Source organism: Cetorhinus maximus, chromosome 16 (genome assembly GCF_964194155.1).
Source record: "Cetorhinus maximus chromosome 16, sCetMax3.hap1.1, whole genome shotgun sequence".
Taxonomy (NCBI): Eukaryota; Metazoa; Chordata; class Chondrichthyes; order Lamniformes; family Cetorhinidae; genus Cetorhinus; species Cetorhinus maximus.
In genome coordinates, this window is record NC_135894.1 from 41,178,916 (window position 1) to 41,201,523 (window position 22,608).

Sequence of the window (22,608 nt, forward strand, 5' to 3'; positions counted from 1 at the left end):
AGCACCCAAAACCATATACATGACTAAGTGTGGCCAAACATTGCCTTGTGTAAATCTATTGTAATCTATTTATATTTGTACTGTTTACCCCTATTTATTAAAACCCAAATTATATTTTGTGGCTTTATCTACCTATACGTGCAAAGAATTTTGAATCTGCACCTCTCCATCAGTACCTGCACATGCTTTCAAGTTTATCCTCACACTCCTTGATTATCCTCTCAAAATGCATTTGTAAACTAGTAAACCATCAATTAAACAGATTAGAATTTTCTATGAACACGAACAGTGGAAAATGCTATTCCGCACAGCAAAAGTTTGTTTAGAATGACGTATTTATGAGAATAGAGAAAGAAAGCCTGTGACAGCTGCTGTTAAGGGTTGCCTTTTTTGAGATATCAGGTGTTATGAATTTGTATGTGAAGTTGAAGAAAATACTTGCAACAATTAAGGTTGCATAGACGCTTAAAAAGTCAGCTTAATACTAAATTAAATGGTAATTCAGTGTAAATGATAAAGCCTGATACTTCTCTATTTACTCCAATAATTTACTAAAATAAATACTAGCCTCATGAATACAAAATGAAAATTTCACCACAAGCTAAAAAGAAAATACTTACATGGATCTCAAATTTCCAACCACTCACGGCTTCATCAGTTAGAATTTTTGTAAAGGAAATTGTGAGCCCATCACGGAAAAAGCGTTGGCATGCTTCACTTTTAATATCAAGGCCTTGAAAATGAAACAAGTATTACACCTGATCAAAACAACTGGTAACATGGCAACATTTGTTACGGTATGAAATTTTAACAATAAATCAGAGAAGCTGACCGTGTAATACTTGCACAAATCCAATTATTGGGATGATACACAGATACAAGTTTGAAGATATATAGGCCAGCACACCCCTAAAACCAAGTTGTGTGACAATGACCCCTGCCCACTCTGAAATACGAATAAAGTTAACAAAAGTTTGATTATACAGGATTTGGACTTAAACTATGTTTCAAATTAAGCATCATCCTACACTCTCAAAACTTCAGTCAATACCACACACTTGGTCTAATTGCAGGCAGCTGAATAAATTGTTTAAGGGATTAAGTCTTGGGCAACAGGCTCAGACATTTAAATTCTGCAATTTCTGCTGCTTACAAACTTTTATGGATTAGGCTTTAGGCCTGCAGTTGCAATAAGGGAAGGAGAACGATTACTTTTATAATCCAAAAATATTTGGCAAAACAATGCAACATTCAATTATATCATTTTAGGACCTGGAATTTTCAGATTATATTTCGTACTCCATAGCATGAGGAAGCAATGTAATCATGCAATGTCACTTAAGAAGATTAATACATCTGCGACAGAGATACTGGATTAAGCAAAAAATGCACTGTGAAGTTCCTAGGTAATTGTACCATGATCTAAATAATTTCTGAATGAAACATTAAGGAAAGTATTTTTCAAACACGTGTAGGACATTTGGAACAACTTCAATTGGTCATTCATGATCTACATATCTGTATGATTAGTTGCCCCAACACTTAAATGCCTTAGAAACAAATTTTACAACAATTAAACTACTTGCTGAATTTCCCATATATTATCAGTTTCATAATATTTCTGCAGAAAACTGAGACTACAATGCCCCCCTCAACTGCAGTATTTTACAGAAAACTTATTTTTCAAGGCAAAGAGGATTTATGAAAGTTTTCCAAGTTTTGATGAGCTAGGTGGTTTTATGAACTCTCCAAATAGAAAAAGATTTCCTTTGTCAGTATAGCATTACTTGCTTAAAATTAAGCCTTCCAGCTGACATCACTATTAGTACAGCCAGGGAGCACCAAGTACTTTTACACTAATCACAAATATTATAAAATAATTACAAAGAACTCTGCATCCCTGAGAAAAGGCTTAACTTTTTAGTGCAGAAGCTGTTCCATTGTGATGCTTCACATTACAAATGAAAAAATTCTGATCAGGCAGGCGGTGAATTCATCTTTGACCATCTGTTGTTGGTTTGCTTGAATACTGATTCATTGCTCTTGATTGCAATCCTACCACTCTAGTATAAATGCAGTTGATACTGACCAAAGAAATTCACTAAGCACCATTATCAGCATTCAAGGGCTGGAAGACTGCTGAGCCCATCCATACAAATTAATGGTACTAAGTGACGGACTGACCTGCCAAAATGATGTGATATAGAGTGGTGTGCTGGTGTGTTGTAGTGTGGGGCAAAACTCAGGGCTATACATTTAAGGTAGTCACTAATAAATCCAATGGGGAAATCAAGAGAGGCTTCCTTACCCAAAGTGGTTAGAATATGGGACTTGCTAACATAAGGAGTAGTTAAGGTGAATAGCATAGGTGCATTTAAGAGAAAGCTCAGCAAATACTCGAGGGAGAAAGAAATAGAATATGATAGGGTCAGGTGACGACAGGTGGGATGAAGCTCATGCAGAACAAAAGCCAGCATGGGCCAGTTGGGCTGTATGGCCTTTGTGTGTATTTTATAAGTGATGTAATTATGTGCAAAACAAAACATATGATAACTTTCTCAAGCTAGGTCAAGCATGCATGGATTTGCTTTTGGGCCACATAAATGAAAAATCTCTAAGAAAGGAGATATTATCTATATCATAGTACATAAGGGTAGGGGGGGTTTTATCTTCCCTTTGAAAATTGCTATTGCAGCTATAACTTTCCGTTTCCATGGGAGTGCATCATTCTAGGTCAAGCACCAAATGGCAGGAATAACAGTTAACTCAAAAGAAAGCCATTGTTAGATGGCTCTCCGAATAACCTTATTTTTCCAAAACAAAAAGGTCTTTGGCTTCTCCCCCACACGATTAAAATATTGAGGCACTTTCCTCAAATCTTGAAACATAAGCTAAATATTTCAACAAGACAACCTGTTGGCATTCTAAAATCCAAGTCAGTCATTTCTCCAGTTCACTTAGCATGATTTCAAAAACTTACTTTTTTTACTAAGATCTATAGCAGCTTCTAGTAGAACTTCTAATTCACCTTTAGGCAACACTGGAACTACCCAACGAGGTCTGAAGAAAGTAAAAAGGCAAGTTAAAATAACGTAGAGAACAAATTAGCAATGTTCTTAATTTTTCAGTTGAGTTACACTCACCTATTAATCATATCATCCAGCTTTGCCAAATCGGTGTGAGGAAATGCAGGCTCCTCTTCCTCAAGTTGAGGAGGAGCATCACCCTGACCTTGTTCATCAGGAGGGCTCACTGGTGAGTTCTCACTTGATGTATTGGGGGAAGAGGTCTATTGCAAAGACAAAAAGTACATTGAATGTCGAATCAATATGATTTTTATTGTAATCTATAAGCTATGCTCAACCTATTTCCTATCAAGTATTTTAATTGAGGATTAAATCTATATTAAAAAAATTCCAAGAGTTTGATCCAGTCAACTAAGAAAATTTCCCTTTTCTACACATGCTCGTTTGTTGGATACCTCCTTATCAAGTAAAGTCCCTTTTATATCAATGATTGGGGTGCTTATATGCTACAGTACATTACGATTGCAACTGCATTTAGAGGCAGAAAAATAACTATTGCTACATTAACAGTGATCAACACCTCTAGAATAAAACCTTATAGCAATCTAATTGATAAACATTCCGACAAGATTCTAAAGCAGTTTTTTGTTAAATTTTCTTAATGAAAAGCAGCCCCATAAAATGGTTCGATATTGCAGCCCCTTAAAAGGATTTGATATTGCCATTTAATAAAAAAGCTTTCATAGCACTAACCATAATTCAATTTTTATACTACAAATTTCAATGCAGGAGTAACATTTAGTGACAGCCTTAGCTTAGTGGCAGCATTGTTGACTCAAGAGTCAGGTTCAAATCCCAATCTAGAGACTTGAGCACAAAGTCTAAGTTGACACTTCAGTGCATCACTGAAGGAATGCTGCACCATCGGAGGTGCCACCTTTTATGAGGCACCTGTCCAGGTGGATACAAAATAAAGGCTATTCAAAGGAGTGCAACAGCATAGAGTTCTGTGCCCTGGCAAGCATTTATCCCTTAAACAGCACAAAACAAATTATCTCCAACGTTTTTGAAACCTTGCCATGCGCAAATTGTCCAATGTGTTCCCTACATTTCAAAATACATTTCATTGGCTACAAAGCAATTTGGGAAGTCACAAGGCTGTAAAATATGTATACAATTACAAAGTCTTTCTTAGTACCCCGACTAAGAAAATCTTAATGTGTCTCAAATCACTTCACTCAAACAATCCCTCATCACGTTTTCATAATAGGACTACAGTTTTGGAACCCATAGGATTGAAGGGATAGTGGCAAGGTGGACACAAGATTGTCGAGACACAGAAAACAGGCAGGAATGCTGAACAATTGTTCTCAGGCTGGAGGGAAGTATGCAGTAGTTTTCCTACAGGGGTTGTCACTGTTCTTTTCGATATATATCAAATTGAATTAGGCCTTTATATATCTAGAGGACTAGAATACAAGGGGATAGAACTTACATTATGGCTATACAAAGCCCTGGTTAGACAATGCCGAGAGTACTCCTGGCAGTTCCAGATACCACACCTTGGGAAGGATTCATTGGCTTTGGAGAGTGCAGCAGATTTACCAGAATAATAATTTAACCCTTGGAGTCCAGGTTATGAGAACAGATTACACAAACTAGGATTCTATTTCCTGGAATTTAAAAAGTTATGAGGTGCTTTCAAAGTTTTCAAGATATTAAGGAGAACTGATAGTTTCTCCAGGTATTTTTGTTTTTGTGTTGTGATAGTTTCTCTCTGAGTGTACCCGATTGCTAGAAACTAGTTTAGGATGAAGGGATATAGCCTAAATGTTATGAGGCTGGTCTTTCAAGAGTCAAGTTAGTGAACACTTCCAAATGCAAATAGTGGCAGAAGCTTGGAACTCTCTTCCGCTAATGGCAGTTGATGCTAAATCAATTGCTAGTTGTTTGTAATGTTTTCACCCCAGTTTGTCTGTAAACAATGTATCTCAAAAACTAATGGGCGCATTTCAACAAAGCTTAATGGACAGATCAAGGAAGAACTGTTTAGTTTATGGCAAAGATGTGGATTCAATTCCTAGAATTTTTTAAAGGTTCCATTAACGTTGGGAGGTGGTGGTGGTTGGTGGGGGGGGATTAATTTTTTCTATCTTTAATGGGATCTGGACGTCACTGGTAAGGCCAGCATTTGTTGCTCATCCCTAATTGCCCTTGAGCCGAATGGCTTGCTAGGCCATTTCAGAAGGCAGTTAAGAGTCAACCACATTGCTGTGGGTTTGGAGTCACATGTATGTCAGGCCAGGTAAGGGTGGCATATTTCCTTCTCTAAGGACATTAGTGAACCAAATGGGTTTTTAATGACAATCCATGATAGTTTTATGGCACCATTACTGATGGCCAGCTTTCAATTCCAGATTTTTATTATTCAACTGAATTTATTAATTAATTGAATTTAAATTCCACCAGCTGTCATGGTGGGATTTAAACCAGTGTCCCCAGGGCATTAGCCTGGGTTTCTGGTTTACAAGTACCGCGACAGTACCACTAAGTCACCGTCTTCCCTAAATTAACTTTTTGTTTTAGAATGTTGTGGGTTGTTTTATTTAGAATGTTGTTGATTTTTTTTTAAGAATGTTGAGATTGTCTCAGCTACTGTGGTGGAATTAGTCACCACAGCTGTCAAGACATGTACAGAATTTTCAGAACCAACTGTAGGATGCAGATTGGCCTAAAGCCTCCTCAGTGAAATGGAAGCTCTTAAGATTTCCTTTTTTTCAGCTTTGTAGTTAGAGCATCAACCAGGTAGGCAAAAGCCTCAAGGAAGAGCTGTGTCATTATAACAACATTGAGTTAACAGCACGGTGGAGCTATGCACTCCACTGAGCGCCCTCTTCACTTGTTAACTATGAGATAAATTTTTGTTCACCAAAGGTATTAAGGGATATGGGGTAATGCTAGGTAAAGAGCTAAATAGCCGACTCCTATTTCTATATGTCCATCTTGTGCATGAATGATCTTATGAGTTGAAATGTAACTTTTCATAATTAAACAAGAAATATGTGGTGTGGGTTTGGTGCTCTCTTTGGGCTTTGATTGTTTAACCTGATTGATGTGTATTTCAAATTTTGATGTATTCTAATGAGATTGGTAAAACACTTGGGAGTAACTGGATAGCTGCAAAATGGGCACCAACAATGAGGGCATTTTTGGACCTAATATTCAAATTGTGTCCATGCAACAACTCCAGACCACGATCTAGCACTGAATTTGATTTATTTTGTAGCTCAGCTTAGACAGTTGAACATACTTCAGTTCTGAAGACAGATGTAAATCGCCAGCTTCAAATGAGGTGTTACATCAATTGTGATGTATTATAAACATGTCAGTTTCCACATGCACACTGACAACAACCAGCTCTATCTTACCATGACCTCTCTGAGCCCTTCCATTGTCTTACAGACTGCTTGTCCGATATTCAGTGCTGAACAAGCAGAAGTTTCCTCCAATTAAATATTGGGAAGACTGAAGACATTGTCTTCATTCCCCTTGGCAAACTCCATTCCCTCTGAGTGAACCAGACTGTTCTGACTCCAAAATGAGCTACCAACCACATGCCTGCGCCATTATTAAAATTGTCTACTTTCATTTCTGTAACATTACTCGTCTCCATCATTATCTCAGCTCATCTGCTGCTGAAACCCTCATCCATATCTTTGTTCCCCCTAGATTTGACTATTCTAATTCACTCTTAGCTGGCCTCTATACATTCTATCCTCTGTAAACTAGAGGTCATCCAAAACTCTGCCATATTCTTAATCACACCAAGTCCTGTTCACCTGTCACCCCTGTGCTAGTTGAGCAACTATGGCTCCTGGTTAAGCAACGCCTCCATTTTAAAATTCCCATCCTTGTTTTTAAACCCCTCCATGGCTTCACTCCATCCCCACTTCTAATCTTTGCCAGCTCCTACAACCCTCCAAGATATCTGCACTCCTTAAATTCCAGCCACTGAACATTCCTGATTTTAACTGCTCCAACATTGGTGGCCATGCCTTCAGCTGCCAAGGCCCTAAAGCTCTCGAATTTCCTCCCTTAAGCTCCATGCCTCTCTAATTCGCTTTCCTCCTTTAAAACAATCTTCAAAACTTACCTCTTTGACCAAGCTTTTGGTCATCTGACCTAATATCACCTTCTGTGGCTCAGTGTCCTACTTTATTTTATAATGTTCCTGTGAAGCACCTTGGGACGTTTATTATGTTAAAGTTCCTTTATAAATGCAAATTGCTGTTATGTACATAAGAACTTTGAATCACTAGATAACTTAAGCTAAGTTTCTGAAACACACATGCCTCGTTTTGCAAGGTTTGTTAAAAATAAATTACAAATTGAACGCTCTATGTCTTCTGTCAACGCAATTACTTAGGCTACTTTTCAATGAAGCAGTGACTTCCAACTTTCCTTGCTGGTCAGTAAAGCTAAGCAGATTTAGGGAATACAGAGATTAAGGCATGAGTGGAGAAAGGCCTACTACCCAGCACTTCATAAGCAAAAAAAAGAGCTTGGTACACAAAACTTCAGCTAAACCACACCTTCCTCCCCCCAAACACGCACATTCTGGTCTGAGAGAAAGAGAGGCCTAACAGCCAAGGGTGCACAAGTCTGAAAGGAAACTCTCATTAGTCATTGCCAACAGGGAGTATGGGATTATTGGGAAGAGAGAGAAAAGTTTGCCAGGGTAGGCCTGACCTGGAAAGCAGGTGCCATTGGCAGGCAGAAAGCTACAAATAAAACCTACACAGCTATAGCTCTGCGTGGTGCTTGCGAACTGCGCTATCTGGAAGTTGGCTACCAGTCACCTGACTTCCTTGCAGCCCCAGCCATGTTCAGGGATGTCCCGCCAGGCTGCCTTGCCCTACAGGGCACATTCGATCTCAGGCCTGTCCCCGGAATCTGAGCTTTGTGACATTCGCAAGCCACATTCGGTCCCTCCTCACAAGGCAGCTTGCCCTCCGACACTAATATTGACAAAGCTACTTGTCAACACATTGTACAGGCATCCAGGCATACTGCACACACACATCCCCACCGTCTGAATCAATAACAACTTTATTTCCTGTTTTTGCATTCATCTATGAGAGTCACATGTTCTTTTTAAAATGTTTAAAGTGCAATATATTTCAAATACACCTTTGTGGAGGTCAGAAGGACATTACAAAAGGTGAAATTTCAGAATCAAAAAGTCAGAATGCCACCAAAAGGTGGAAACTGGAAACTCTTAATCCCTGAAAATCTTTGAAGGTGGTAGGACAAGTTGACATCTGATTTTTTTTAAAAAAACACATACGAAATCCTTGGCTTTATAAATGGAAACAAAGCACAAAAGCAATAAAATTATGATGAACCTTAACAGATCACTGGCTAGGCTTCAATTAGTATCATGCCCAATTCTGGGCAGAAGGGTGTCAAAGGCCTTGGAAATGGAGTTTAAGACATCCAACCAGATGTCTCAACCTCCCATTGCCATGGTTTAACAGAAACTTTGGACAAATCAAACAGTATTGTGGAGTATAATGTCAGAGGGGACAGGCATTTGTGCACAAGTAGTACTTCACATCAATAAATGATGACGACCATTCAAGGTAATTTCATTATTTTTAAGGAAGCTTCCTGCAGTTCACACCTGCTTACAAAGACTTACACTGACTTTATTCAACTGTCTCCCATATGTGTGTTTTAATTCATTAACTCAGAAACTTGAGAACATTCGTCAAAGTTAATTATGTCAGAGTTATCCTAAGGGCCGTTTCTACTGTAGGTCATGCTGACACATTGTCTGTATTTGAAACCGAGTTCCTGAAAACAGGTTTTAGTAAAAGGATGTACCAAATACTTGGCAGCTGGTCGAGTGGTGCATTCCTTGTATACATGAATAAATTCAAGCTGCAAACAAAATAAAAGAAAGCTGACAGTTGTTTGTACCTGTGTTTTCCAAATGCGAGAAGTCAACATCATTGCAGCAACTTGGCCCAGAATAGGTTTTTGAAAATATTTGGGATTGTATGCAAACTTCTTTACCCTTGAACCTCTAAATACTTCATAGAGGGAGGGAGAAATTCTTCAGGCAACCCGAAGAGTCAGATAAATATGTTCAATTCACTGTTCCTCAATATCAATGTAATGTGCAGAATGCAAACTCCAATGTGCTGTGACGAAGTTGATCTCCTGAGAAGGGTTGTCAATGGACAACCTGCTCTCATCACAGGAAAGGTTTAGGGCAAAGTTAGTGGCTTCACAGAGGCACAAGAAAAGGTTGCCAGCCCAGCTCTCGACTGGTACAGTGCGTAAGAGAAACAATAAAGCAACAGATTTAAATATAATTGCATAGATGTTGCCCATTACCCTACCACTGAATAAAGATTAACTATTGCTGCATAGGGAGAACCCAAGAATGATGTGGACTTTCAGCCTCAGAGTTGATGGACATAATATGCTCAGGATATTGCTAAACTAATAATTTTCCTCCTTGGACTCAGACACTAAATTTAAGGTAAGCAATCTGGGACTTTTTTTCTATGTTAAAAGAGTTACACAAATACAGGTTGTTCTTCACTCTCTGCAGATAATAACTGCATTCCTTTCTAAACATTTACCCACTATTTCATTCCTCTTGACCCTTACAACTTGTTGCATTTTACGATGACTCTTGCTCCATATATATGCATCCTGTCACGGATTATCACTGTCTTGCCTCCTTACTTGTTTAATATCCATGTCTGCCAACAACATAGTCTTTTGCCAATTTAGGCAGATAAAATTCTCAGCAAGGCAATATTACCCTCTATCTTTGCCTGGTAGTAACCCCCACCCCCATAAGTAACTTGCTGCTGCCAAATCCTCAAAATGAACAGCCCCCTCAATCCCGAAATGTTATTTGGGAAGAGAATCGCTTCGAAGTTGCCACATGTCTAAAATATCATTTGGCAAAGGAGAGGAAAAAATGCTCCACAATCACTTCATAGCCAAAGCCTTCAATCATGACAGTTCAGTTGACATGAAAATTGAATGGGAAATGATTTCGAACACAAAATCCTACAGACAACTATGACCAAAGTCAAAACAACAGGATTTAAAGTTATGCAGAAAGGCAGTGTGACCTAAATAAGATTTTTAAGTATCTCCCATGGCTTATACACAGTGACTTCAAGAGCAAGTCCAGTGTTCAAACAAAATAGATACACGACAGTGAGATAAAAGGAATCATGTGTTTTGGGGAGGGGAGGGGGGCACTGATAGAAAGGATTGGTAATGGCAGATTGGGGGTGGGTGCATGAAGAGTGGACACAGAGAGGGAGAAAGGCAAGGACAGGGTAAGCAGAGGAGGAGAGAATGGAGGAATGGTGGAATAATAGAAGAGAATGAAGCAGCGTGTGGAACTGAGCTAAGGCCCCAGTTCTTTGCAGAGGGGAATAAGGAGACGACCTGTGAATAGGAGTAACACATCCAAGTTCCCCTCCAAGTCACACAACAGCCTGACTTGAAATATATTGCTGTCGCTTTATCAGATTTTCCAGGTCAAAATCCTGAAACTCACTACCTAATAACACTGTGGGTGCATCTACGCCACATAGACTGCAGCAGTTCAAGGAGGCAGCTCACCATCAGCTTTTCACAGGCAATTAGAGATGGGTAGTAAATGCTCATATCCCATGAACAAGAAAATAAGCTTAGGGAGGCGGGTTAGAGAAGAACAGTGAAGAAAGAGCAAGTGATGACACTAAATAGAGGGAGCAATGATGCATAGGAAAGGGTGCGACAGCACCAAGGGAGCGTCATTTTCCCCTTAGTGGGAGGGAGCAGCATAAAAAGGAGAGTGCTTTTTCTTCATGTGGTGGGATATTACAACAGGTGAAGACTAGTTGCTTTCAGCCAAAGGAAAAGATAAACAATCTAGGATTCCAGCTGCACTCCCAAGATGAGCATGTACTGTGAATCACAAAATTGTTGCAGTGCAGCAGGCCATTCAGCGCATTGTGTCTGCACCGGATCTCCAAATGAGCAATTCACTTAGCGCCATTTTCCCAACTTCTCCCCGTAACGCTGCACATTCTTCCTTTTCAAATAACAGTCTAAATCCCTTTTGAATGCTGCCTCCACCACACTCTAAGGCATTGCATTCCACACCTTAACCATTTGCTGCATGAAAAAGTTTTCTCCTCATTTTGTTTCTAATTTATCAATTACTGTAAATCTGTGCCCTCTCTTTCTCAATCCTTTTAAAAGTGGTAACAGTTTCTCTCTATCCACTCTGTCCAGACCTCTCATGTTTTGAAAACCTCAATCAAACCTCCTCCCAGCCTTTTCGCCAAGGAAAAGTCCTAACTTCTCCAATCTATCTTCACAACTGAAGTTCCTCAGCCCTGGAGCCATTCTCATGAATCTTTTTTGCACTCTCTCCAATGCCTTCAAATCCTTCCGAAAATGCGGGACCCAGAACCGTACGCAATACTCTAGCCGAGGTCAAACTAGTGTCCTGTGCAAGTTCAACAACCTCCTTGCTTTCCTTGGATTTCTATCCTTCTGCCTCAATTCCTATTTCACAATATGATTACAGTCCAGCAGCATTCCCACTGTCTCTGATCCACTGTATGTCATACTCATGCCTAAGAATAGATCCCTGGAACATTTGGCCTCTTTGTCTACTGATACTAGCTCCCATCAAATATGTAAAAATATTTCCGCACTCCAATTGGCCTCGGAACAGAACATACAAATAAAAAATGATGGAAACGTTCAACTGATCAGGCATCCATGAAAGGAGAGAAAGATAGAACTAACATTGCAGCTCAAAGTCCTTGCATCAGAACTAGCATTTTCTGTTATTTCAGATTTTCAGCAATTCTTTACATTTTGCTGCATTGCACATCTTCAGTAAATAATACATTCGGTATTACACCATAAATCCTCCTATGCTTACAAAATAGTGCATTATCTGATTTACCATGGGCAAGCCCACAAACGATCTACTAACTTAGATAAATTTCAAGACAAACAAAATTGCTAACATGGACATTTGAAATGCAAATATAATTCTACCAATTTAAGCAGAACCAGCCAAGAAGCAAAAAAGGATGCATTCCACAGCCAATCATATGCTGTCCTAGTCAGACAAAAAAAAAGCAGCTAATAATCTGGAAAAGCAAAATAGGGGTGCAAAATTTGGCTTGTGTAAGATGAACGCTTTAATCACAAAAAATGGTTCATCTTCAAGGAATAAGAACATTCTGGAAGAATGTGTTTTAAAAGACCCGGTTCCTTCAAGAGTTAATGCAAGAACTCATTGCTTTTCTTGGAAGAGACATCCATTTACAAGAAAAGGTAATTAAGCAGTTGTAAAGAAGCTGGAAACCTCTTGACCCTGATGGACTATATACAGAAGGGGTCACATTGTAGTTTATGGCTCTGGGGGGAAAAAACCACATGCCTGAAGCTGTGTTTAAAAATTGGTTTTGGTTTGGCTTTGAGAATAAGAAGGAACAACTACTTGTAAGGAAGACAGCAGCCTTCTTGCAGTCCAGAGCCAATCCACAGCCAGAAGAGAATATAGGCTGCTTCTAAGATAAAAGCAAAATACTGTGGATGCTGGAAATCTGAAACAAAAACAAAAATTGTTGGAAAAACTCAGCAGGTCTGACAGCATCTGTGGAGAGGAAGATAGAGTCCATATTTCGAGTCCATATGACTCTTCATCAGAACTAAAGAGGCTACTTCTGAGTTGCTTTATGTGCTGGAGTTCAGTACCTGCAGGTGTTCCTTGAATTCACCTGAAAAGCAGTGCAAGAGTCATCAATTGTTTCGCAGATCAGAGCTGAGACAACAGCCGCATAACCTGGATGCCATTTCAAGAGGACTCCATCATCTTTCCTTTTCCCTTGAACCATTGACTTTTAACCTTTGGCAGAATTCCTTTATTTTTAAATTTTATTTTTGGTATGTATGAGACACTTAGGATATCTTGAAAGAATAATTGGTATACTTTCATATTTCATACTGTATGTTAATAAGCTCTGCCTTTCTATTTAACAAGATCGGTTTTATAATAAACTAATAAGTGTTTTTTTATTGAAGGAAGCCTAGTTAAAATCTCATTTATTCTAGATAACAGTAGCGAAGGTAAACGATTGGCCATTTTGGTGAGTGAATCAAACTTTTAAACTAATGGTGCAGCCCGTGGAATAGTGGGACTAGTCAAACTGCACACTCTTCCCATCCCAGTCGTAACATTTGATATAAGAGCACTTTTCAGAAAATGGATTTATTGTGCAGATCTTATATTTCAGTTAGGCATGTACAGGTTGTACAAAAAAAATGCTCCACAGTCTACAAATAGACAAATGTGAAATGCTCAAGGTTGAATGCTTACCTGATTCTGTGGAAGAGGAGACTGGGACTGTCCATCAGGCGCCTGGCCCTGGTTGTCATTCCCTCCTACAGGAGAGCCACGGGTCGTGGCTGTCATACTCGACACAGGACAGATCTTTGCAATTTTGTCTGGCTATGTGGTTGTTGAAAGAGAAAAATAAACTGCCTCCTCAATGAAAATGAGAAACCAATTTAGATCTGTACATAAAAGCACCACCTCGAGCCCAGGTTGTTTTGCAGAGACCATTGCACAGCCTGAAAGAAGCAAATAAATTAAATTAATTTGTACAATTCATAATGTCCAACACTGAACAATATTATGCAAATCTTGAAACAAATCATGTCAACATCAGTAACAGAACATAACCAATAACTTGGATCTTTGCCGCTTATAACATGTGTATTCACACACAGAAGCTAAAAACACAATTAGTGGAAAGGCAGAGACCATCAGTGCTACTGTCACATTGCTAGCTATGGCAGTCCAACAGAACTGCTAATAGAGATACATAAATTAACAACTTCACCAGAAAAAATGCCACTCTTCTCCAAAACATATGGGGCAAGAGTCTACAATATGAGGTTCTGGCAAAAGATATTAACATTCAAGTGGTTGGAGCTAATAATGTCCAAGTGCAGACATGTGGATGGTACTAAGGCACACATGACATAACACAAAATTTGGTGTCAAATCAGCCAAGATAGGCAGGAACAACAGTAGGGGCATGGAAATTTCAATGACCCAGATAACCTATTACTGATTAATGTCCAGTGACCCCTGTTGGAAGTGTAGTGTTAAGTGAGTACAATAATACGCTTGGCTTTCGCACAGGTCCTTTGCCCTCACCTCAAGCACATAGTCAAATATCATACATTAAGAACAGTAGCTTGAGCAAGACTATTGAGGGTAACCAGCACACAAAGATAACAGCCCCAAAGAAATAATCATCCATAGTGAGTAGAGGAGCTAAAATTGGATGTGGGGTGCAGGGGGAATATTAAGGCCTCTCCTTAAAACAAGGAGACTACTCAGCATTCCCACAATTCACTGTCAAAGGTTCTATTTCACCCCCTTCAACAATGCCACCAACTGTACCCACTGCCTAACTGTACAGCTTAATGGACATAAATATCATTTCATAGGAGGCTGGTTAGCTCCATTGGCTAGGTGGCTAGTGTGGGGTTCAGAATAATGCCAACAGTGGAGGTTCAATTCCTGTTTCAGCTGAGGCGGACTTGGAACCTGCCCCCTCGCTCTGCCCAAGTGTGGAAGGCAACAGCAAATCGCCAATGACAAAAAAACTGCCCAGAAAATGGCTCAGGATGAAGCCATCAGTATACAATGAGCTAAAGGCCTGTCTTCGGTAGAGCACACACACCATACCACCTTATTTCGTATTTTAACTTCAATTTGCAAGGTGATGCTTAACATTGCCACAAAGTTCGGCATTGACCTTATAACCCTGTATAAATACTGCTAAGAGAAATGGCTTAGTTATATTTCCAGAACACAGATGCATTGGATGGAAGTTCAAGTTCTTTTCGCACACCAAAAAATTTTTAAAGCACGTGTCTCCTCAAAGAATTTCCCCCACCAAGATATAACTTAAAATATAGTCCAGTTGATCAGAAGATTAACAACAAAACCCTGAAAAACGTGGGCCATTTTCCATATCTTGGCAGCCTCCTCACAAAGGCAGGCAGGCACAGACAGCGGAATTCATCATGCTCTACAATGTGCTAACTCAGCCTTTAGCCGACTAAGAATAAGAGTGTCTGAGGATCAGGATCTCAAACCCGACACTAAGGTCATGGTTTACCAGGCAGAGAGAACCCTGTGCCCGTAAATGCTTCCAGACAAACTACAACAGATAGCTCAAAGCATTGGAGAAGCAGCACCAGCAGTGCCTTAGTAGGATAAGAACCTAAGAAATAGGAGAAGTCCATTTGGCCCCTCGAGCCTGCTCCACCAGTCAAAAAGATCACGACTGACATAATGTGGTCTTAATTCCACCTTCATGCCTGTCGCCCATAACCTTAGATTCCCTTGTCAATCAAAAATCTGTCCAATTCAGCCTTGAATATATTCAATTACCTAGCCTCCACTGCTTGCTGGGGAGAGAATTGCAAACACCAACAACCTTGAGAAGAAATTCCTCGTCTCAGTCTTAAGTGGAAGACCCCTTATTTTGAAACTGTGCCCCCAGCTCTAGATATTCCCCCACAAGCAGAAACATCCTCTCAGCATCTACTCCGTCAAGCCCCCTCAGAATCTTTCACGTTAAATATCATCTCTTATCATCTGAATATAGGCCCAATTTCTCCTCAAAAGACAACCCCTTCATTGTAGGAATCAGCCTAGTGAATCTTCTCTGAACTGCCTCAAATGCAAGTGTGTCCCTCGTTAAATAAGGTGACCAAAACTGCAAACAGTACTCCAGGTGCAGTCTCACCAATGTACTGCATCATTCTAGAAAGACTTCTCCACTCTTATACTCCACCCCTCTTGCAATAAAGGCCAACATTCCTTTTGCCTTCCTAGTTGCTTGCAATATCTTCATCCTAACTTTTTGTGATTCATGTACAAAGACAGCCAGGGTGTCGCCGTATCACAGCATTCTGCAGTCTTTTTCCATTTAAATTATACTCTGCTTTTCTATTCTTTCAAAGTGGACAACCCCACGCTTTCCCACAATATACTCCACCTGCCAAATTTTTGCCAACTCACTTAACGTATCTATATCTCTTTGTAGACTCTTCGCATCCTCAACTTGCTTTTCTAACTTTCTTCATATCAGCAGCAAATTTGGCTAGAATAGAGTCAATTCCTTCATACAAGTCATTAATATAGATACTCCAATACCAGTGGCAAGAAAGGCAGTCCAACAGAAGTTTCCTCTTCCAAGCCAACAAGCCCAGCATTGAGGTGCTAATCACTCAAAACTAGCTAAGCATACATGTCATTCATACGCCTGGCACCAGGCTCCAGAAGCAACTATTATACTCGGAACTCTGTCACAACAGGAAACTCAATCAAGGGCAGTCTGAACGTTTTACAATCTCCTTAAAGCAACCCTAAAGAGAGCAATCATCCCCACTGACTCATGGGATTCCCTGGCTTGTGACCAACCAAAATGGAGAAGGTTCACTCGGGAGGACACCAAACACATCAAGAGACTTTGTCAGGAACATGCTGAGGTGAAGTCAAGATGTCGGAGAAAGCGCACAAACCAAATACCTCATCTAACCAACATTTCAAGCGCCAGCTGTCCTGCATGTGGTAGAGCTTGCGGATCACATACTGGAGTTATAAGCCATCTCAAAACTCATCGGACCCGAGTGAAAGCGAGTCACCCTCGATCCCATGGGGCTGCCTAAAGAGCCACCCAGTGAACCATTAAATTCCAACTATATTTGCTGCAGTACAACTTCATCCCTTGGCTTTCAAGTCCTCAAAGTTTACTACAATATACTGGTTTCTTTGGCATATCTGAACATGCACTTGCTCCAAGAAAACTTATTTTTATAGTTAGTTTTTATTATTTCTATGTTGCATAAAATTTATACATCAGATACAATCCCAAATACGTCCAGATAACCAAAGTTATTATTTAAATGGAGAACGGCTGCATATTATAACTTAAATGGAGAACGGATGCATAATTCTGAGGTGCAGAGGGATCTAGGTGCTCTAGTACACGAGTCACAAAAAGTTAGTATGCAGGTACGGCAAGTAATTGAGGCGGCTAATGGAATACTATTCTTTATTACGAAAGGAACTGAACATAAAAGGATGTTATGCTTCGGTTATATACAGTATTGGTGAGGCCGCACCTTGAATACTGTGTGCAGGTTTAGTCTTACTTTAGGAAAGATGTAAATGCATTGAAGGCGGTTCAAAGGAGGTTTACTAGATTGATACTTGGACTAAGTAGGTTGTCTTATGAGGAAAGGTTGGGCATACTGGGCTTGTTTCCACTGGAGTTTAGAAGAATGAGGGGTGGTTTGATTGAAGTATACAAGATCCTGAACGGCCTTGACAAGGTGTTCATCGAAAGGATGTTTCCTCTTGTGAGAGAGTCCAGAACTAGGGGCCACTGTTTTAAAATTAGGGGTCACCCTTTTAGGACAGAGATGAGGAGAAATTTTTCTCTCAGAAGGTTGTGCGACTTCGGAATTCTCTGCCTCAGAAGGTGGTGGAGGCAGGGTCATTGAATATTTTTAAGGCAGAGGTAGATAGATTCTTGTTAGGCAAGGGAATCAAAGGTTATCGGTATTAGATGGGAATGTAGAAATCAAAACATAAGATAATCAGCCATGATCTTATTGAATTGCAGAGGATCGAGAGGCTGAATGGTCCACTCCTGTTCCTATTTCTTATGTTATGTTATACCGTAACAATGTTACTTATCCTCATCAAGTTAATTATTTTCTGAGCTGTACCATAATGCATGCCCGAATCATGCAGAACTCGGGAAGGCTGAGCTCCCAAGTTTCTTAGTGCTCAGAGGCGGCTTTGTTGACTCAGACATGTCCACAAGATAGAAGACGGTCACATACTCGAGGACTTTCTATACGGTGAGGTAGTCAGAGCCAGGCGACCAGTTGGACGCTCAAACCTCCACTTCAAGAATGCTTGCAAGCGTGACATGAAGGCCCCAGGCATTGATTATTGCACTTGAGAAACTAGCTGACAACATAGGAAAATGCCAACAACACCTATGGGCCTGCGTGCACCACCATAATGACCAATGGCTACAACAGCTTGGCAACAAGTGTCAACGCCAAAATCAACCCCTGACACTTAGTGGCTTCATGTGCGACACTTGTGGCAGAACCTGCCTCTCAAGGGTTGGCCTCTTCGGCTATCAGCAAAGGTGTGGCATGTGAATACAACACAGCACTAAAGCAGCCTGAATCAAATTCACAAAAATCCTTTGCAACTGTGACCTTCCCATCTCATCTTTCTCAACTTCTCTCAACAAAACCATATTCCTCCAACGCCTCTCCCCAGTTTTCAATTTCATTGAACCGGCCTTTGCTTGGCTCCATTCTTAACTATTCAATCATAACCAGACCTTCTCCAGCAATGGTTTATCTTCCCACCTGCGCCATGGTCTCTGCAGTCTGCCAAGGATCTATTTTTGGCCCTCTATCCTTCAACTACATAATTTCCCTCGGCAACATCATACCAAGGTATGGAGGCATCTTCCTCATACACTGCCATCATTCCTGTGTTTTAGTTAACAGACTACTTTGTCCATCATCCATCCCTGGATGAAACGCAATTTCAAGTTAAACATTGGGAAGACCAAAGCCATTGACTTCCAGTTCTGCCACAACTCTGCACACTCACCACTGATTCCACGCCCATCCCCTACCAGCTGCAAACCAATTGTTAGTAACCTGAATCTTATTTAACCCCGAACTGACAATCTGACCCCATATCCTATCCATCACAAACACCACTATTTTCCACCTCTATAATTCTCTTGCCTCCAGCTCCGCCTCAACCCATCTGCTCCAGAGCCTGGCATCCTTTCTTTTGCCAGAAATGTGTAAACTTTTCTATCCTGACTAAATTTTAACAAGTATTTCTCCCATCTGAAACTAAAGAGAGACTTAGTCAACTAAAAATACAATTTAAAAGTTAATATTCAAGGTCCTTGCCTCCAGTAAAGTGCTCACTGCAATTCAGAACAGCAGGTATGAATTTATTATTTTCTATCTTCTGAGGAAGGCTATGTTACTGTAAATCTGTACAGTCACTGCTTCTGTTCACATCTGTTTATACTTTTATAGATCTGTCAGTTTATTGCCTAAACAATGATCCAGTAAACTGAATATTCAACTGCTTTTACAAGCCAAGGTAGATTATGTGAACATACAACATAACTAGTAGGCCAAAATATGGTGAAAGATTTTCTTTTCCATTGTTGGTCCTGTTACAAATTATTCAGATATCAGGGAGATCAAGTAATAATCTGAGTAATAGGGAGCAAGATCTGGTTATAGCAGTGCCTAAAATGGTAAACCATGGCAGAGAGTTAGAAACGTAATAAACAGTAATTACTTCAAAGCCATTAACGCTTCAGTGCAAACATCACACAGACAAAGAAATAAATCAGCTATCAGCATCTGCAGCAAGTCAATAATGAAACCCGACTTAATAGTCCATGAAGTTCATGGTGTATTAAAATATAAAATCCTACACAATAACTAATTAAGTTTCCCTTTCAACATGTAGGGCATTACACAAGCCCTGGATCAGTTTACTGCAAATATATAAAATGACTCCCAATCTATAATAATGCGCAGTTTTTATCTGTCTGAACTCATTTGATTGGTTAGTTTAAGGGGTGCATTTGTGGATTTAGGACTTCCCCCTTTATTCCAGCTCAATTCTATCATATGGATCAAAAACACTTGATACCTTAATGTTACAATAAAATGTTACTATAACAGGACTGCCTGTTGGTGGATTTATTCGGTGAGCAATGGAGGAGAGGGAGGGGGGCAAACAGGGTACAGGCTGAGAGGAGAGAAACAGGACTGGCAGGGGGAGGGGAGAAAATAAAGAGAAGGAATGGGGTGACAGATGGAATGCACGATGGGAATGACATAGGAAGGAGGGGTGGGATGGAATGATATGAAAGAGATGCAAGAAATGGGATGGGTACGGCATGAGGGGGTTGGCTTGGGGAGAATGGAATATCATCAGATGTGATTGTGAAGTAGTGTTACAATAAAGATGCTAATTTCACCACAAATGCTTTGAGGATCTCTGCTTTATAAAATATATTTTAATTTTAGTTAACAACTCAGTATCATTTGAAGTATTTTAAGACTGCATTTCTGGTCTGAAAGGTCTCCATGTTGCTGCCGGTCCTGTTGAGTATTCCCAGCATTTTCTGTTTTTAATTCTGATTTCCAGCATTCATAGCAATTCGCTTTTGTTTCAGATTTAATGCCAAGCCAAAAAGGGAAATGCATTTTAAAATGAAATTACAATATTCCAGCTGAATGGTTTAAAATTATTCACTTTATGGGAATACCTTAAAACGTGACTCTTCACTCCCCAATTATTTTTTCCTTGCACATCACAACACTTTGCATTACACAGTCAAGAATGTGATTTCTGTTGGAGTCTGCCAGTTGTTCATGATGCCTCTCAATCAACTGTCAAAGCAGGGGAAAGCAAGCACATATGGATATTATGTTCAGCTGTAATACCACACTTAGTTCATGGTTAAATGACCAACCAGACCTCACCATCAAATCATATATCCAAATTGCGACATGTGAAAAGTGCTAAAGCCCATCCATGCCACCATATCTCAATAATACACCTGTCCTCATCAACAATCACTGCTCACTCCCTAACACAACAACTTCAAATCCCTCGATGGCTTCATCACATATGGCTTCGATATCCTCTTTCTGGCCTCCATTTTCCCGAAAGAGGAATTAATACATCCTCCTCCCCACCCCACCACCCCTAATCTCTCGTTCTCTCCTCTACTCAGTTGTCTCAACCCTGCAGCACTCTATCATACTTCGTGTTTCTCAAACTGTGGGGAAAGCTCCATGCAAATTCAGATAAACTCCCAGGCATCCCTTTACCTAGTTACTGAAAACACAAACTATTTAGCTGTAATCATTTCAGAACCCGAACCATTCTGACAGCTGACATTTCACGTTTATTTGAACTTGTCTAAATATTATACTTGATTTAGTGTGATTATTGAGATTTGTTTTAAACATTAGGATCTATTCTGTGTAAATATTACTTTGCTTATAAAAAGCATTTAAAAGGACTGTCATATTAAGTCAACAAATACAGAGAAGCAACAGGTTGATCTTGCTTGCCCTCAAGCACAAGTTTGATATCTCTCCAATTATCCAGTTTCCCGTTTGAAAACATTGGTTAAAAGTTGCTGCAGCTTGCTTCTTTCTCCATCTTCAAGTCACTTTAGTCATCTCCCTCAGTTTTACTACTATCCTTCTATTTGTTTTCACTTTTTTTTACCTTCCACATAGCTCTTAGGGGAGTTTAGTGCATTAAAGGCACTACTTAAATATCAAAAGGGAGTAAAAGAATATGATCTTCTTGGAGACCAATAACTTATTTTTTTTTTAAAAAGAAATACAAAATCCCAGTTATTTGCTAAAAAAATGAAGCCACACGATTCCATGGTTTAAAAAAAATTACTACACAAGTGTCAAATAAAGCAAACACAATACTATTCTTGGGTAATAAAAGCAGAAAATGCTGGGAAAACTCAGCAGGTCTGGCAGCATCTGTGGAAAGAGCAACAGAGTTAACATTTGGAGTCTACATGACTTCTTCAGAGTGGATGACCGCCTATACTTAAAATCTAGAATCAACAAGTTCAACCTGAATTAACAAATTGCAGCTGATTATAAACTATAAATAACACATAATCCACTCAACATAAATGTCATCAATCTCAGTCACCAATTCCTTCAAAACTCTGTCTTCCTCAGAAAGGGTTTCAGTTCCTCTTCTGAGTTTAGCCTGATACCCAGCCAACAGCAGTGCACAACCACCCCAGTTCCATGGGCAGAGTTTTCACCAAAGATGGTCTGCAGAACTGTCTCAACTCTGCTTACGATGGTCTGAATGGCATAGATCACCAATATTTATTCAAGTAACAGAAACCGTTGCAGCAACTGTATATTTTCCTATTCTCAGCTTCTGGATATAACCTCTGTCTTCTTCATCTTGCCTATGCTACACCACTGGGATCATCATCTCCTGAGCTCTGATGGCTCTGTGCCCTTTTTGTATGGCTCCAATCTCCCCAGAAGTTTTGATTTCCAATCTCAGTTTCAGTCTTAGTTTCCTTAGAAACTGGGAGGGTCAGTATGCTTTCTTAGTTTCCCTTTTCAAATAGGTTCCATCTCAAAAAACACAAGCTTTGAAACAAAGGATTTCATCACAATATCGTCACCAAGGGTTGAAAATGCATACACTACCCTATTAATCTGAGGTAATTCTCAAGGTGAGATATGCTTACTGGGCAATTGGAATTAAAATGGTAATGCTTCAGGTAGATGTAATGGAAACCATGGCATTATTCTGAATATAACATGAGAGTTCTCCTGTTGGTCAAACAAAACATTGCTCCTTCAATCA

At 39.8% G+C, this 22,608-nt stretch overlaps 1 protein-coding gene across 2 annotated transcripts in view; it reads right to left on the reverse strand.

The window, feature by feature from the left end:
- Positions 1 to 22,608, reverse strand: part of usp9 (ubiquitin specific peptidase 9) — a 290,030-nt gene that overhangs the window by 220,043 nt on the left and 47,379 nt on the right. For both annotated transcript variants that reach the window (XR_013579171.1, XM_078559739.1), the window contains exons 2-5: positions 13,450 to 13,703; positions 3,144 to 3,289; positions 2,981 to 3,060; positions 621 to 733 (exon numbers count right to left, since the gene is read on the reverse strand). Coding sequence is in view for 1 of the 2 variants with exons in the window: in XM_078559739.1 (XP_078415865.1) it covers positions 621 to 733; positions 2,981 to 3,060; positions 3,144 to 3,289; positions 13,450 to 13,545 (435 nt within the window). In the remaining variant the exon portion in view is untranslated. The remainder of the gene's footprint in view (positions 1 to 620; positions 734 to 2,980; positions 3,061 to 3,143; positions 3,290 to 13,449; positions 13,704 to 22,608) is intronic.